Source organism: Rhinolophus hipposideros (assembly GCF_964194185.1).
Source record: "Rhinolophus hipposideros genome assembly, chromosome: 13".
In the NCBI taxonomy this organism is placed as follows: Eukaryota; Metazoa; Chordata; class Mammalia; order Chiroptera; family Rhinolophidae; genus Rhinolophus; species Rhinolophus hipposideros.
The window spans coordinates 21,283,845-21,297,570 of NC_138059.1; the positions used below are offsets into that span (position 1 = coordinate 21,283,845).

The 13,726-nt window shown below is 31.5% G+C and overlaps 1 protein-coding gene across 5 annotated transcripts in view; it reads left to right on the top strand.

The window, feature by feature from the left end:
- Positions 1-13,726, top strand: part of CSMD3 (CUB and Sushi multiple domains 3) — a 1,140,077-nt gene that overhangs the window by 957,187 nt on the left and 169,164 nt on the right. For 3 of the 5 annotated variants that reach the window (XM_081069899.1, XM_081069901.1, XM_081069902.1), the window contains 3 exons: positions 9,963-10,076; positions 10,577-10,672; positions 12,262-12,465. In XM_081069899.1, the coding sequence (XP_080926025.1) occupies positions 9,963-10,076; positions 10,577-10,672; positions 12,262-12,465 (414 nt within the window). The remainder of the gene's footprint in view (positions 1-9,962; positions 10,077-10,576; positions 10,673-12,261; positions 12,466-13,726) is intronic. The other 2 variants (XM_081069900.1, XM_081069903.1) reach the window with 1 other exon arrangement.

Below are 13,726 nucleotides of genomic sequence, written 5' to 3' on the forward strand. Positions count from 1 at the left end.
GTTTTGATAGATATGGTAATTATAATTGGGGTTGTTTTTTAAGTCCTTATCTATTAGAGATAAATACTGAATCATATATTGAAAAAAGATATGACATTGAGAGTTGCTTTAAAGCTCTCCCAGGTTGAGGATACAGAAGGGATGGGAGACAACAAATAAAACAGAACTGGCAATTGTTGATAATTTTTGAAACAGGATGATGGGTTCATGCATATTAATTTTACTGTTCTTTCAACTTTGGAAATTTCCATAATTAAAAAAAAATCCCACAAATATATGTTATAATCCATGTGAGAATATTTTCCTGACCTCTCTGGCCTTGTTGGGATTTGGCAGACTGCCAAATATGTAGAATACAATCTTAGACACAATTAAAGAAAAATTGAAATAGAGTTAAAAACAAAAGTGTTAATAAAATATTCTAACACTTTAAATTTGTCATTTTGCTTTCCTGTTTTAATTCTTTAGGCAAGCAACAGAATTGCTTATTGTGTTTTTCTTGATTTCATTGCTTTTTAAACACCAAATTAATTTTCAGCTTTTGGGAAATGTTACAACCACCAAATTGCAGGCAAGCCACTGGCTTGCAGTTGAGTAAATACTTGATACTGGAAACATTAAAGAAAATTGAAGTATAGATTCTGTAAGAGGGTATTTTACAAAGTCTATATGTTTAAATTATGTCAAATGAACAATTTTGGAATTTGAGTGGTAAGGAAATGGTCACAATACAGACAGAATGCCAGCCTTAGGGAATCCCAAAAGTAAATATTATGGATTCAGTCAGTAAACCTAGTTTATGGATTGACAGAAGTATCACACCAGAAAAATAAATTAGGATTCTGTTAACTGTTCTGAGTTCAAAGCAGGACTAGTTTTCTGTAGCTACTTAGTACTGGATAATTGGGTGTCGTGGTCAGAACCATGAAATTCTTTTTTTTTTTTAATAATATATTTCATTTTCTAATTATTACAAAATAGCAATAATAAGGCTTTGGCATATTTCTTTTCAGATCCAAACTGATCTCATTGTCCTCTGTGAGCTACTAACCTGGCACTTCTGGATTATTTTCTCCAGACCAGGATTGGCCCCAACATGTAGGCTTGTATATAGAGATTTTAATAGCCTCCTAGATAATTAGTATATGATGCACATGACTAATTAAAAATGTCATATTAACATGGATAAAGCAACTCACAATGAGTTAATAGTCACCACTATTGTACTATAATAATAAGTATGAGTATTTGGAATCTCATACAAAAAAACACAAGTTTCCAAAACACTGATAAAACTGTCACTTATTATTTTGTCAATTAATGAAACTTCTACCCTTTTCCTGTACTAGGTGACTATTTTTAAAAATAAATAGTGCACTGATTTGATTTGGGAGTGATTTTAAAAGGTCTACCTTTTGGTGCTCTTAAGAGTACATTTTCATAATATTTAACTTTTATTTATATTTTTCATAAAATTGAAGTTTTAATTGGGTACCTTGTAGTCATCTTTAAATGAGAAAGCCTTTAAAGTCATGAGGTATCCAAGTAGTATAATGGTCTCAAAATGCAACCTTGGAGTTGTTTATACAGTAAGTAGTTTTAAATTCAAAGTGTATATAGATAGCTAAGAGTTCCATCTGTGACTCATATGAAAAGGAAGACTTTAACACGTGAGCATTTTTACAATGTCTTGAAATATTTACATGAACTGAAAGCATGAGCCAAAATGCATATAAAGCTAGCTAAACTTTTTGATTACTATGTCACCAGCAGTCATTTTTTATTCTTTCGCACATAATCAAGTACAGTTCCAGACATATCTTTGATTTGCATATTCTTTATTTCTGTTTTTAGTAGTGTGGGTGCATGTGTGTTTTCTTCTGTGCTATGTCGGTCAATAAAAGGCAAGCTAAGTAAAACAGAGCTGAATTCTTTAAAAAAAAATTAGCATAGTGACCAACCAGCTGAGTTCCTAATATAATTAGAATGAACCCTGGAATACTAAAGAATGTATAGATTTTGCAAAAACAGTTCCAGGCATATTGAGAATCAAGCTTAGAGCTTAATAGGAATTTATAATATTTTTTATTTCTTTTTCTGCCCAGACACTCTTCTGTATAGGAATATGTCTTTGTAATGGAGTTTCCCTTTGCAAAAGAGGAACGAGGATTTAAGATCAAGGGGGTAAACAAAAATAAAAGTACAAAAGTAGATGATTTTATAGAAAAACTGAGAAAGTCTTTAAAAATGTTGCCCTATGATGTACTCCTTCATCTGTCATCCTAAAATAAATGCAAATCCTGTCAATTAAAGAGCTTTTTTTCAGTAGAACTTTGAGAGTTGAGGGGTTATTGGTACTGAGCCAGCAGAAGATACCTGGCGTGTGTCGGAGGCAATGTGCACAGTGTAGTTAACAAATTCAGTGAAAGCTCCTCTTTTCTTTGCCCATACAGAAAGCTGCTAATTATATATTCATATTCCACCCAAAAGGATAGAATATAAAATCAAGTAGTTAGAGAAGTGCATAGCCATTTTGAAATCATAATGAAGCTTGACCAAAATAACTGGAATGCTCTTCTAACTCAATCAGTTTTATCATTTGTTCTAAAAAAATGAGTGCATGGAAAGCAGAAGATGAGAAAGTATATGCCATTTAACATCAAAGGCCAATTAAATTTTGCCTATCAGTTAATTGAATTAGCAACAAGTATATTTATAAAGCTAAGTTATTATCAACAGTAACTACTGTGTTTCCCCAAAAATAAGATTGGGTCTTATATTAATTTTTGCTCCAAAAGATGCATTAGGGTTTATGTTCAGGGGATGTCATCCTGAAAAAAATCATGCTAAGGCTTATTTTCAGGTTAGGTCTTATTTTCGGGGAAACACGGTAATATACATATTATTTCTATGTTTCAGACACTGTTCAAAGTGTTTTACAAGTATCAATTTATATAATATTCACCTCAATCCTACTAGGTTAGGTACATTTATTATTCCTATTTTACAGATGAGGACATTAAGGCATGGAAAGTTGAAATAACTTCCCTGTGTGGTACATCCCAGATTCAGTCCTAGGGAGTCTGATTCCAGAACCTGAATCCTTAATTGTACATTAGGCAGTTTATTATAATATTCTTGAAAAGGGCATTTCAGACCCATTGAATGGTAATTTGAAAGTGTCAGTCCTTTTAAATCTGCTCGGCTGCAGATGCTGACAATCTTTAAGCTGCTTTATCCACTCTGTGGTGGAGCAAAGACACGTTGTTATGTTAGTGTATAATTATCATCATTAACACAGTATCACCCATCTGACTAGTAGAGCTACCACTGCCCACAGAGACCTACTGTCTTACCATTCTCCACCAAATTTGAACCCTTTTACATCAAAACAAGTTTCAATCACACTTGCATTTACCACAAGCTCTTAGACATTTTAATTTTAACATCACCACCACCTTCCATAGTAGTGGTTAGATCAGTTCTCTTACCCATGGCCCAGTCTGATTCTGAGTTGTTTTCCTTCTCACACTAGTGTGCCATTGGGATAGGCTGTCAGTTATTCCCTTCTAAGAGAAAAACAAAATTTACAACAAAATTGAAATCCTTTATTTGCATAAACTCAATTTTCATTTTTTATTCAATAACTCCAATCCTGGTCACTGAATAGCAGTAATCATGTCCATGTTTTTTTATTGACCTCATTTAAAATGAATTAATTGCTAAATCAGTGGGCCCCTGTATAATGCACTAGCTAGTTATTTTGATGGCACAAGAACTAAATGTAACTTCCAAAAGTTTCTGACTTGCTTAGACCGTGGCGGAACACTTCAGCAATATTCCAGAGTAAAATTTAGTGGAAAGGGGAGTGCTTAACTTCTCTCTTCTATTTATTTCTATTCTAAAATAATGTGCACTCCTCTGGACAGTAGACCATTTAGTACAGCATGTCACACCCCAGGTACCCATTATACTGTTTTCCACAATGAGACTTACGAAGTGACTGTTGAGAAGTCTAATAATTTAGTCATGTTAAAGCTCAGGAGTTTGTTTATGTCACCCAGGCATTCTCCCATCATCTGTTGACTTACATTTGGCATGGCTAAATTAAGCAGAATGAACAAAGTCTCATGAGTTACATGAATGTGGCCAAAGGATAAAGGATTTGACAGAGTTTGATGTGGAAGAGGAAACAGATACTCTTTGAAACTTACTTAAATGAACACTCATACCGTGCAAAACTTGTCAGGGAAGGGAGCCCTGCCTAGTGTCTTGGTTGGGTATGATACTGTTAAAATTAGATGTCAAATAAATATTGCTTTATCGACAAAGAAGAATAGATAGACACAATACTTTGTCTCATCTGACTTTATCATCTGACTTTATTTGCTCATGAGGAAGCAAATGAACCAGGACAAATGTCAAAGTGGGAATAAACACCCTACCAATATGATCTAAATGAAAGGTTTCCTCTATTTAAGTGATGTAATCAGAATTTTACATGAATTTTTAAAAATATAAATTATAGATTTTTTTAAAATGCAACTAAATATTGCCCAGTAGAGGACTGGTCAAAGACTTGCTTAGAAAATTGAGGTAAATGATTAACACAGCACTGATCTGCATGGAGTGTCCTGTTGTTGGTAATAGGCTAATGTAATAGGCTAATTTAATAGGCTAATTTAACATCTTTGCATAGGTAGAATAAAGGTAATGTGCCAACAAATGACTTCAAATATAATTAATGGAGTCTAAGAGCAGGGACCCTTGATGTATTGATCATGTTTTTAACCCCAGTTTCTGCTACATCACAGAAAAGAATCAACAAATGCTACTTGAATTAATAAACTGTATTCTTGAATAAAATATAGGGAAAATAAGAGGATCAGAAGTGGTTTCAGGCATGATGATAAATTATTTGCATAGGCTTATTTGTAGGGATATTTACATGTTTATTTTTACCTATTAGGCATCCCTTTTCTTACTTTTTTTAAGCTTGCAGTAATGCATATACCATTATAGAAATGGGTTTTATAACAAATGAGTTAAAACGTTATTTTTTTACATATACTATGCTTAAAGAAGGAGAAAAAATCCTTTAAAATAGTGTTTCTCATAAGAAACTGCTTCATGTTTATAGCCTACTCTAATAGCCTAAGAGCAAAGTGCTTTTCATATCTATGTGCATATCTTCAGAGAAAGGGAAAGTTGGAGCTCAGATGCATAGAATTCAGTATCTCTGTTGGAAACTAAGAAAAAGAAGATAGACCATTGGTAATCATACCAGAAGGCATAATCACCCCTGACTTTGGGAGTTAATAAAAATAACTAGAAATAGAAGGGCGGTCCATTCATTAAAGTAAAGTGTCAGCATCTAGATCAACATCAAATGTTGTTTTGTTTTGTTTTAAAGAGGGCACAATCATGACTCCTATACTAATATAAAATAAATATGCATTAACATTCTTATTTAACTCATGAATTGATGAGGGATGCAGTAAGATGTTACAGTGGTTCAGAAGACAATTCAAATGACCAAAAACAGGTAAGTAAGTAGATAGACAATAGATAGAAAGATAGATAGATAGATAGATAGATAGATAGATAGATAGATAGATAGATAGATGATAGATAGATGATAGATAGATTGATAGATAGATAGATAGATAGATAGATAGATAGATAGATAGATAGATGATAGATAGATAGATAGACAGATAGACTACTGAAATTAATTTATGAATAGAAACAAAAATCTGTCCATTGGATAATAATCCATTGCATATGCCACAGCCTCCATAAACACACGTGACTCAGAGGGTGTGCTATGCAACATCCTGCTTACTAAAAAACAGCATCTAGGTATCTTTTGATCTGCCTTAAAGTCTTTCACAATTCTTTCCTACATCAGTTTCAAACATGCAAAGAATACAGTTGGCCATTCAGAATATTTTAGCAGAAGGCCTACTCTTCTCTGAACATAAGAAAACTAAGGAGAGAGATTCTTTTGGCTGGCCTCATGAAGTGTCAGCCATACTGAGTGAGCCCACATGGCCAAGAACTGTGAAGGGATTTGCCATGGACTGAATGCTTATGTCCCCCTCAAATTTATATGTTAAATCCTAATGCCCCATGTGATAGTATTTGGAAACAGAGCTTTAGGGAGATGATTAGATTGTGAAGATAAAGCTCTCATGAATGGGACTAGGGTCCTTATAAAAGAGGCCTAAGAGAGATCCTTGCCCCTCTGCCATCCTTGCCCCTCTGTGTCACAGCAAGAAGACACATCGCCAGGGACCAGGAATGGGCCCCTCACCAGACACTGAATCTTCCAGTGCCCTGATCTTGGACTCCTAGCCTCCAGAATCGTGAGAAAGAAGTGTTGTTTATTAATCTATGGTATTTTGTTATCACAGCCCAACCTGACTAAGACAAACCTCAGAGAAACTGTAGGCAACCACTAGACCCTGAGGACAGCCTCCAACTAAGAGCCAGGAAATAGCTGAGGATAGAAATATATAGTCAAACGGTCACAACGAAATTCTGCCAACAAATTAAATGAATTTCCAGGCAGATTCTTCCCCAGTCGAGTCTCGTAATTACAATTCAGCCCAGCTGACACCCTGACTATAGCCTTATGAGATCCTGGGCAAAGAACCCAGCTAAGCTGTGCCTAGACTCCTGACCCATCAAAATGTGGAATAATAAATTTGTGTGATTTTAAGGTGCTAAGTTGGTGGTGATCTGTTACACAGCAATAGAAAAATAATACACTAATAAAGGACATCTTGTTTTTAAAATGCCACTATTTACATAATTAGAGAAAGATACTCTGTTTGCCCTTTATAATTTCCACAGAACATATATACCCTCAATCTCCACCCCCCCCCAAAAAAAAGGAAAAGAAAACTAAGTAAATTAAGACATTTACAGACAAAATGACAAAGCAAACACAAGAGATACCATTTAACTCTTGAGATTTCTGGATAAGAAAGGGGGATTTGGTTCAGAATTTTAATGTATCACTTTAGTGAGATGATAGTTAACCTGATAATATGTAAGAAATCAAACTACTATGGAAGTGTTCTTATTTCTTTAGCCTACAGATAAACTAATTAAAAACACACTTAGCTATTTTTGTTATTTTTAATATAATGATTCAGTACCCTCTCAGAGTAAAATTTATTTTGTGTCCCAATAAAAGCTATTTTTAATTTAAAATTTCCTTTGGCCAAGGGGAGGTGGTTGGGGAGATCTGTGGAAAAATGAAGGGGACTATAATCAATAATACTGTTATAACTTAGCAGTATGACATATGGTTACTGGCCCTAGTGGGGTGATTGATTACACTGTAAGATATAAAAATATCAAATGACTATATCATACTCCTGAAACTAATATAACCAATATAATATTGTATACAAACTATACTTAAACAAAAAGAGTAGTTATATGAAAACAAAAAAATAAAAATAATACAATAAAATTTCCTTGGCAATATTAACGCACAGGTATGTCACAGTTTTAAAAAAGTAGCTTTCTGATTGCTTAATATGAAAAGATTCAATACTCAACTCCTTCACCCTCAACCTTCTTGATTCTTCCCAAACTCATCCCAGACGTAGTACTACAAGACATTAATGGCACAAGTTACTAATGAAAAAAAGTCATTAGTCATGTCAAAGTCAAAGTCATTAGTCATGCCCTGCTGTTTTCTTAAGATGATGTAAATATATGGTGTTAATGGCTACACTGTTAAATTTATGGTCTACATGTCCAATTTACAGGTGACACAAAACTGGTTTATGTGTAGACAAGTAACAATTGAGAAGAAGAGGCCTACAAACAAGAAAAATGAGGGAGTTCTTTTTTTTTTTTTCTTCAGTTTTTCTTTAGAAAAAGATCCTGGATTACTGTGTATTTTGGTTGTTTTAGAAGTTGTTTGTGGAAGCAGAGTACAGCATTGGGAATAGAGACAGTGGAAATATAATGGCTCTGTGCGATGTCAGAGGGATAGTGGATGGGGGTTAGGGGGTTCACACAGTGGGAGGGATATAAATGATAAATGTCTAAGTATTGCTTTGTCTTGTGCACCTGAAACTAATAAAAAAAGGAAGTTGTTTGTAAATGTAGTAGTTTGCTTGACAATTGGGCACATTTCCTAATGAAAATTTGAGATATTTAGACATAAAAAGTTAAAGGATGTTGAATTTGAATTTTTTTTTCCTAATGACTCCCAGAAAGATACAAAGAAAGAATAAGCTATCTGTCAAGAACCTGTCACACAGTGACTTGGTATAGCCAAGTTCCTATGATGAGTTCCTGCACATGGAAAGGCAGTGGCAATATCAGCATTGTGGTAAAAACTTGTAAAGACTCATTTGAAAACAGATCATCCCAACACCAATCTCAACAAATGGAAAAACAGGAAAAAAAAAAAAAAAACTTTCTCAATATTCTTTGGAGTAGTTTTGAAATAGCTTCGGATTTGACAAAAAATATGGATCTTTTAAAAAAGTCTGAACTGAAAATGTTTCACATGACTTGCAAACCATTAAAATAATTTACTACATACATCTGATTTGGTAGAAATAAATTTGTTTTCATTATTTCTAGGAAATGTTTTAAGGAGGATTATTTATGAAATGTTTTAAGGAGGATTATTTATGAAATTTATCACTTCAATGTTCAAGGTTTGTTCAAAGCAATGAGCCTGTATCTGTGTTCATCTTCTTTCACCCCATAAAGAACTGGACTGAGATTGCCAGCTTATTTTAGCAGGCCAAGAAAATAAGTATAGCTTTGTTTACAATACTTGTGTATGTGTTCATATGCAAAACTCAGCATGTTTCAAATGAACTCGCATGTCTTCATAGGATCACCAAAGAATGACCATAACCTTAATTTAAGGTGTAAAATATAAAGAACTTTAAAAATATATATATTCATGCAGTGTAGAGTTTACTAACAATAATGAGATTTTCAATATATAGAAGTGACCTTGCTTTTTCATTATTACACTTTTAGAAAATCATACTCTTTTTAAAGCCCACAAATTTTCCACTTAGTGAAATGTTTTAAGGATAATTTTTGTTATCCATTTCATTTTTAAATCACAAAACACAAGCTGATTTCTGTTCTGGAACAGGTCCTTTGTTTTAAGTTACAGTTTGGGTAGTTTCTCCATGTAAAGTTAGTTCACAATTAAAGGAAAGTACAAAATGAAGTAAAAGCTCTCTTTTTTTTATAAAGCTCTTTTGGTAAGTGCTTCAAATTTGTACTTACCACTAAAAAACAATCACTTTGTAAAATTTTGTAATATCTCAATTGCTGAGGTTTCACAAATATTTCTTTACTTTGGCAGAAAATTAACAGTAAATGTGTAGCAATCATTTTTAACTTACAATGTGAATTAAACAGTATACCTGAAAAGTATCTTGTTTATATTCTTCTAGTGAAACTATGACTCATAATGGAATAGCAGTTAAAAGCAATCTAAAAAAAAAAAAAAAATCCCTAAATTTAAACTTTATCTCGTATAAAAGAGGAGAAAAAAAAATTAGAAAAAGAGAAGAGAGTCACAAAGTGATAAGAATCAAACTACCAATGGGAAAATAAAAAAAAAAAAAAGTAGTTATTATAAAGCATTAATCACCAACCTTATGATTTCTGATGTAAATTAAATGTTATACCCATTTCATTTACTTTTTTAAAAATTGTCTTCTTAAAATTTATTTCTTTTAGGCCATAGTCATTACTTTTCTGACCTGAAATACATGTGTCAGGCTTATCAACCAATTGGCACCTATCCTCTTTTAAAGGTAGAAAAAAAGATGACTATTATGTTGTAATACTTTGTTCTCTCTCTCCTCCTCTTTCTATTTTTTTTTGTTTGTTTGTTTTTCGTTTTTGTTTTTGGATGGTTGGTGATTTGTTTGCTTCTCCTGGTTCCTGTTGATCAGTGGTGTTTGGCCAGTTTGTATTTTTCCAGACATCACTCCACGATGTTGTTGAGGTGTATGATGGGCCAACTCAGCAATCTTCTCTGTTATCTTCCCTCTCAGGATCCCATTCAGGTATCCTTTAATAGAACTGCCATGCATCAGTTATTGATTAAAGACTAACTTTGATTGATATTGTAGAGAAAGTTGAGATTTATGTCATCCATATTAAAGATAAAATAAACAGAAAATAGACTCACTCTTTATTTTAAAAAAGAATAGAAACACAATCAATAGTAAATCAAATGCTTGAGAAAAATATAACAAACTATTTGCTGGGGTTGTAATCAAGTAAATATATTTAGTCACTTTGTCTGTGGTGTTTAATGTAATATAAATATTTAAGGATTCTTTGAAGAATGAGGCAATATGTATCAAAATGTAATTAAAGCCTGTCAGTAAAAAGGTTGCAATTGAAGCTGAACCCAAAGAAAATTTATTGTCAGTAGGATATATTAAAGTAATTTGATAGAACATAGATTGACGTTTTCAAATGACAGTGTAAATTAATATAATTTGTTAGGTTTACTGAATGAAATTATTTGTGATATCTTAGTGTCTGTTTTGTTGAGTAGGAGAATCACTTCCACTGAGTTCAGGTAATCAGATCACAATTCGATTTACTTCAGTTGGACCAATAACAGCTAAGGGATTTCACTTTGTTTATCAAGGTAAGTCACCCAGTAGTCTAGAAACACACTAAGGAATAATATCAAATTTCCATGCTGTATTCAAAGTAATTGAATGATCAGATCCTCACAAACATGTAGGAGATGTGGGTTTCTGTAGTTTTGTTTGTTTGTTTGTTTGTTTGTTTTTTTAACAGTTATGCCCTGTTCCCTCTCCCATCACTACAGCACTATTACTTTGACCAAAGTACAAAAGTACCTATTGATTTCATCATCATTCTCAAGTTAATTGTCTGATTTTTCCTTTCTTCTAGCATATTGTTTTTAAAACATCTTTTTTTTTTTCCTGGCAATCTTCACTTTCTACATATTCTATTTTCCTTATAGTCTAGCACCCTAAATTAAAAATGTATACAATTTTGTGCTGATGTACTTAGATATGTCAAGGAAATCATATTCCACTCTAGAATTTTAGCTTCTTATTCTCTTAGGAGAATTCAAGTGTTCTTCATGACTATTAAATGTTTTTGTGCAATTGAAAGTTGATATCATTTTTTTCTCACTTTTATAGACAAACTTTCACTTTAATTTAACTAAGAGCTATCATTTGAAATATTTTATTTTAGTTATATATTATCATGTAGTAGTTATTCTCAACTGTATCTTGAACTTTATTCCTAAGAAATATATATTTGATATTTTTATTAAGCCCTCTTATCCCATTTATAATATTGGTTATACTATTTTACTGTTTCATTTTTAAGTATTCCCTCTGTTAATAATATGGAGTATTATGACTTTTAAAAGGCACTATTGAAAATTGAATTACTTATACTCAAGTTACATAAAAGGACTCAATCTATTTGGAATTCATCATATCATTTTTTTTGGGCTATTGTCAAACTCTTTAATCCCATCTCTATGTGTTTTAAAAAGAAAAAAACATCCTGTTATCATTCTATTTTATTAAACCCCAAAAAAAAAAAAGTTACAATTGAAGGACATAACGATACATCCTAAAAACAATTTCGAATTTGATATTGTATGATTATTAAAGTAAAACTTTCTATTGTTGTTAATCTGTCTGACTTCTAGTTAGCCTGAATATAGTTTTTGTTTTCATCAAAACTTGTTTTGAACAACTAACTTTGTGAACATACTATGAAATTGTTGTTTGCTTTTTTAAAATCTGTGTTTTTAAGAACCTACTACTGAAAAAAAAAATCGTGACACTACCTCATATAACCTGATGCATAATTTTTGAACTTGGTATCCCAGTTTAAAAAGAAAAACAATATATCATTCAGTTATCATCCTATAAATTGAAATACACAACACAGACTGCTTTGTTATGTTACTAAGAGTTTGGGGGGGAAAATAGAAAAAAAAACTTAGTTGATATTTAAAGGATCCAAAGCAAAATGTAAAATAAAAATTTTTAAATAAAAAATTTTGATGACTATATATTTTAAATTGTATTTTATTCTGTATTAATATTGAAACTTTTAGACATGATTTCCAACTGTTAAAGTTTTAATAAAAAGTGAAGGTTTCTTTGAAATCTGTTACATTTTGAAATATGTATTTCTCAGCTAACTATGAAGTTAAAATAAATAATTCTTTGTATGCAGCTGTTCCTAGAACAAGTTCCACACAGTGCAGTTCTGTGCCTGAACCAAGATTTGGAAGAAGGATTGGCAATGAATTTGCAGTCGGTTCATTGGTTCTTTTTGAATGTAATCCAGGATATATTCTCCATGGATCCATTGCAATTAGGTGTGATACAGTGCCCAATTCTTTAGCCCAATGGAATGATTCATTACCTACCTGTATTGGTGAGTATAAAACTTTGCATGCTTTGTGCTTATACATATTTTACTACAAAATTAGTTTTCTTGAAATTTTTGTAATTTTGATTTGAGATTTAATATTATACATTAAGTTTAAAATACTCTATCAGTTTTAATGTACATAAATATGCAAATCAGAGTGGATATTTGATGCAATCCAGGTATGATACAATCAATGAAAAATATTTAGTGTTGAATTAGCTGGAAAGTTTCCTTGAGTACTGATTTATTTTGATGAAAATAAATATAATTGTTCTAGTAATAGAATTTGAATGCTACTGATATGGGATTATTGAAATAAATATTATTTTTTATTTTTAAAAGTTTATGCAAAGATTTATATCCCAGTACGTAAATAATTTACATGTCTTTTAAGAATCACAGAAGCTGATTTTTTGGGACATATTTTACTTTGGCATCAAAAGAATTACACAATATACATTAGTGAATAAATGTGTTTTTTCTCCATTATTTATAGATATGTATAAAAATATAACATAAGAGATTTTCTCAGTCTTTCACAAATGTAAGTGGTAACTCTTTGAGTGTATAGAATGCACAAGGTTAGCCAGAAATCTCATTGTTTCACTTTGCTATGTCTAACTTAAATTGGTAAATAAAATATACACTTTTTAAAGTTATAGGTCTTTTGCCCTGCTAAGTTATATAAAACAGACTAACACATTTTCTAAACAATAAAAAATAAATAATTTAGAATTGTATAGTATTTCAGAATCATTACAATGACTTTTGGTTCTTGTAATGTTCCATAGATGTGGACAATGTAGAAAGTTGGGAAGTTGCTTTTCTCTCTGTCCCAAGAACAGATATGGAAATATATATATATATATATATATATATATATATATATATATATATATATAATATATATATATTTATTTTTTTATTAATTACATGGTATTAAATTAAAGAAACAGTTGTAAAACTTAACCTCAGGTTAAGAAATATTCCTAATGAGTTCTTTCTCAAAGTTTTATTGTTGTGTGGTTTGGAAAATAAGAGGAAGACTTTTAAAAACTAAAAGATAAACAAAATTTTATTTTTATTTTCATAATCTCAATTCTCTACTTTTTTATACCGAAGACATGAGTGTACATATGTACACATATAACATAATACACTTATAGTTCATAAAATTTATTTTTAATAATATGTCTTGCCATACATGAAAATAAATTACATGTATCTGCGGTTTTTATTCTTAATATTCAAGAACACTTTTTAC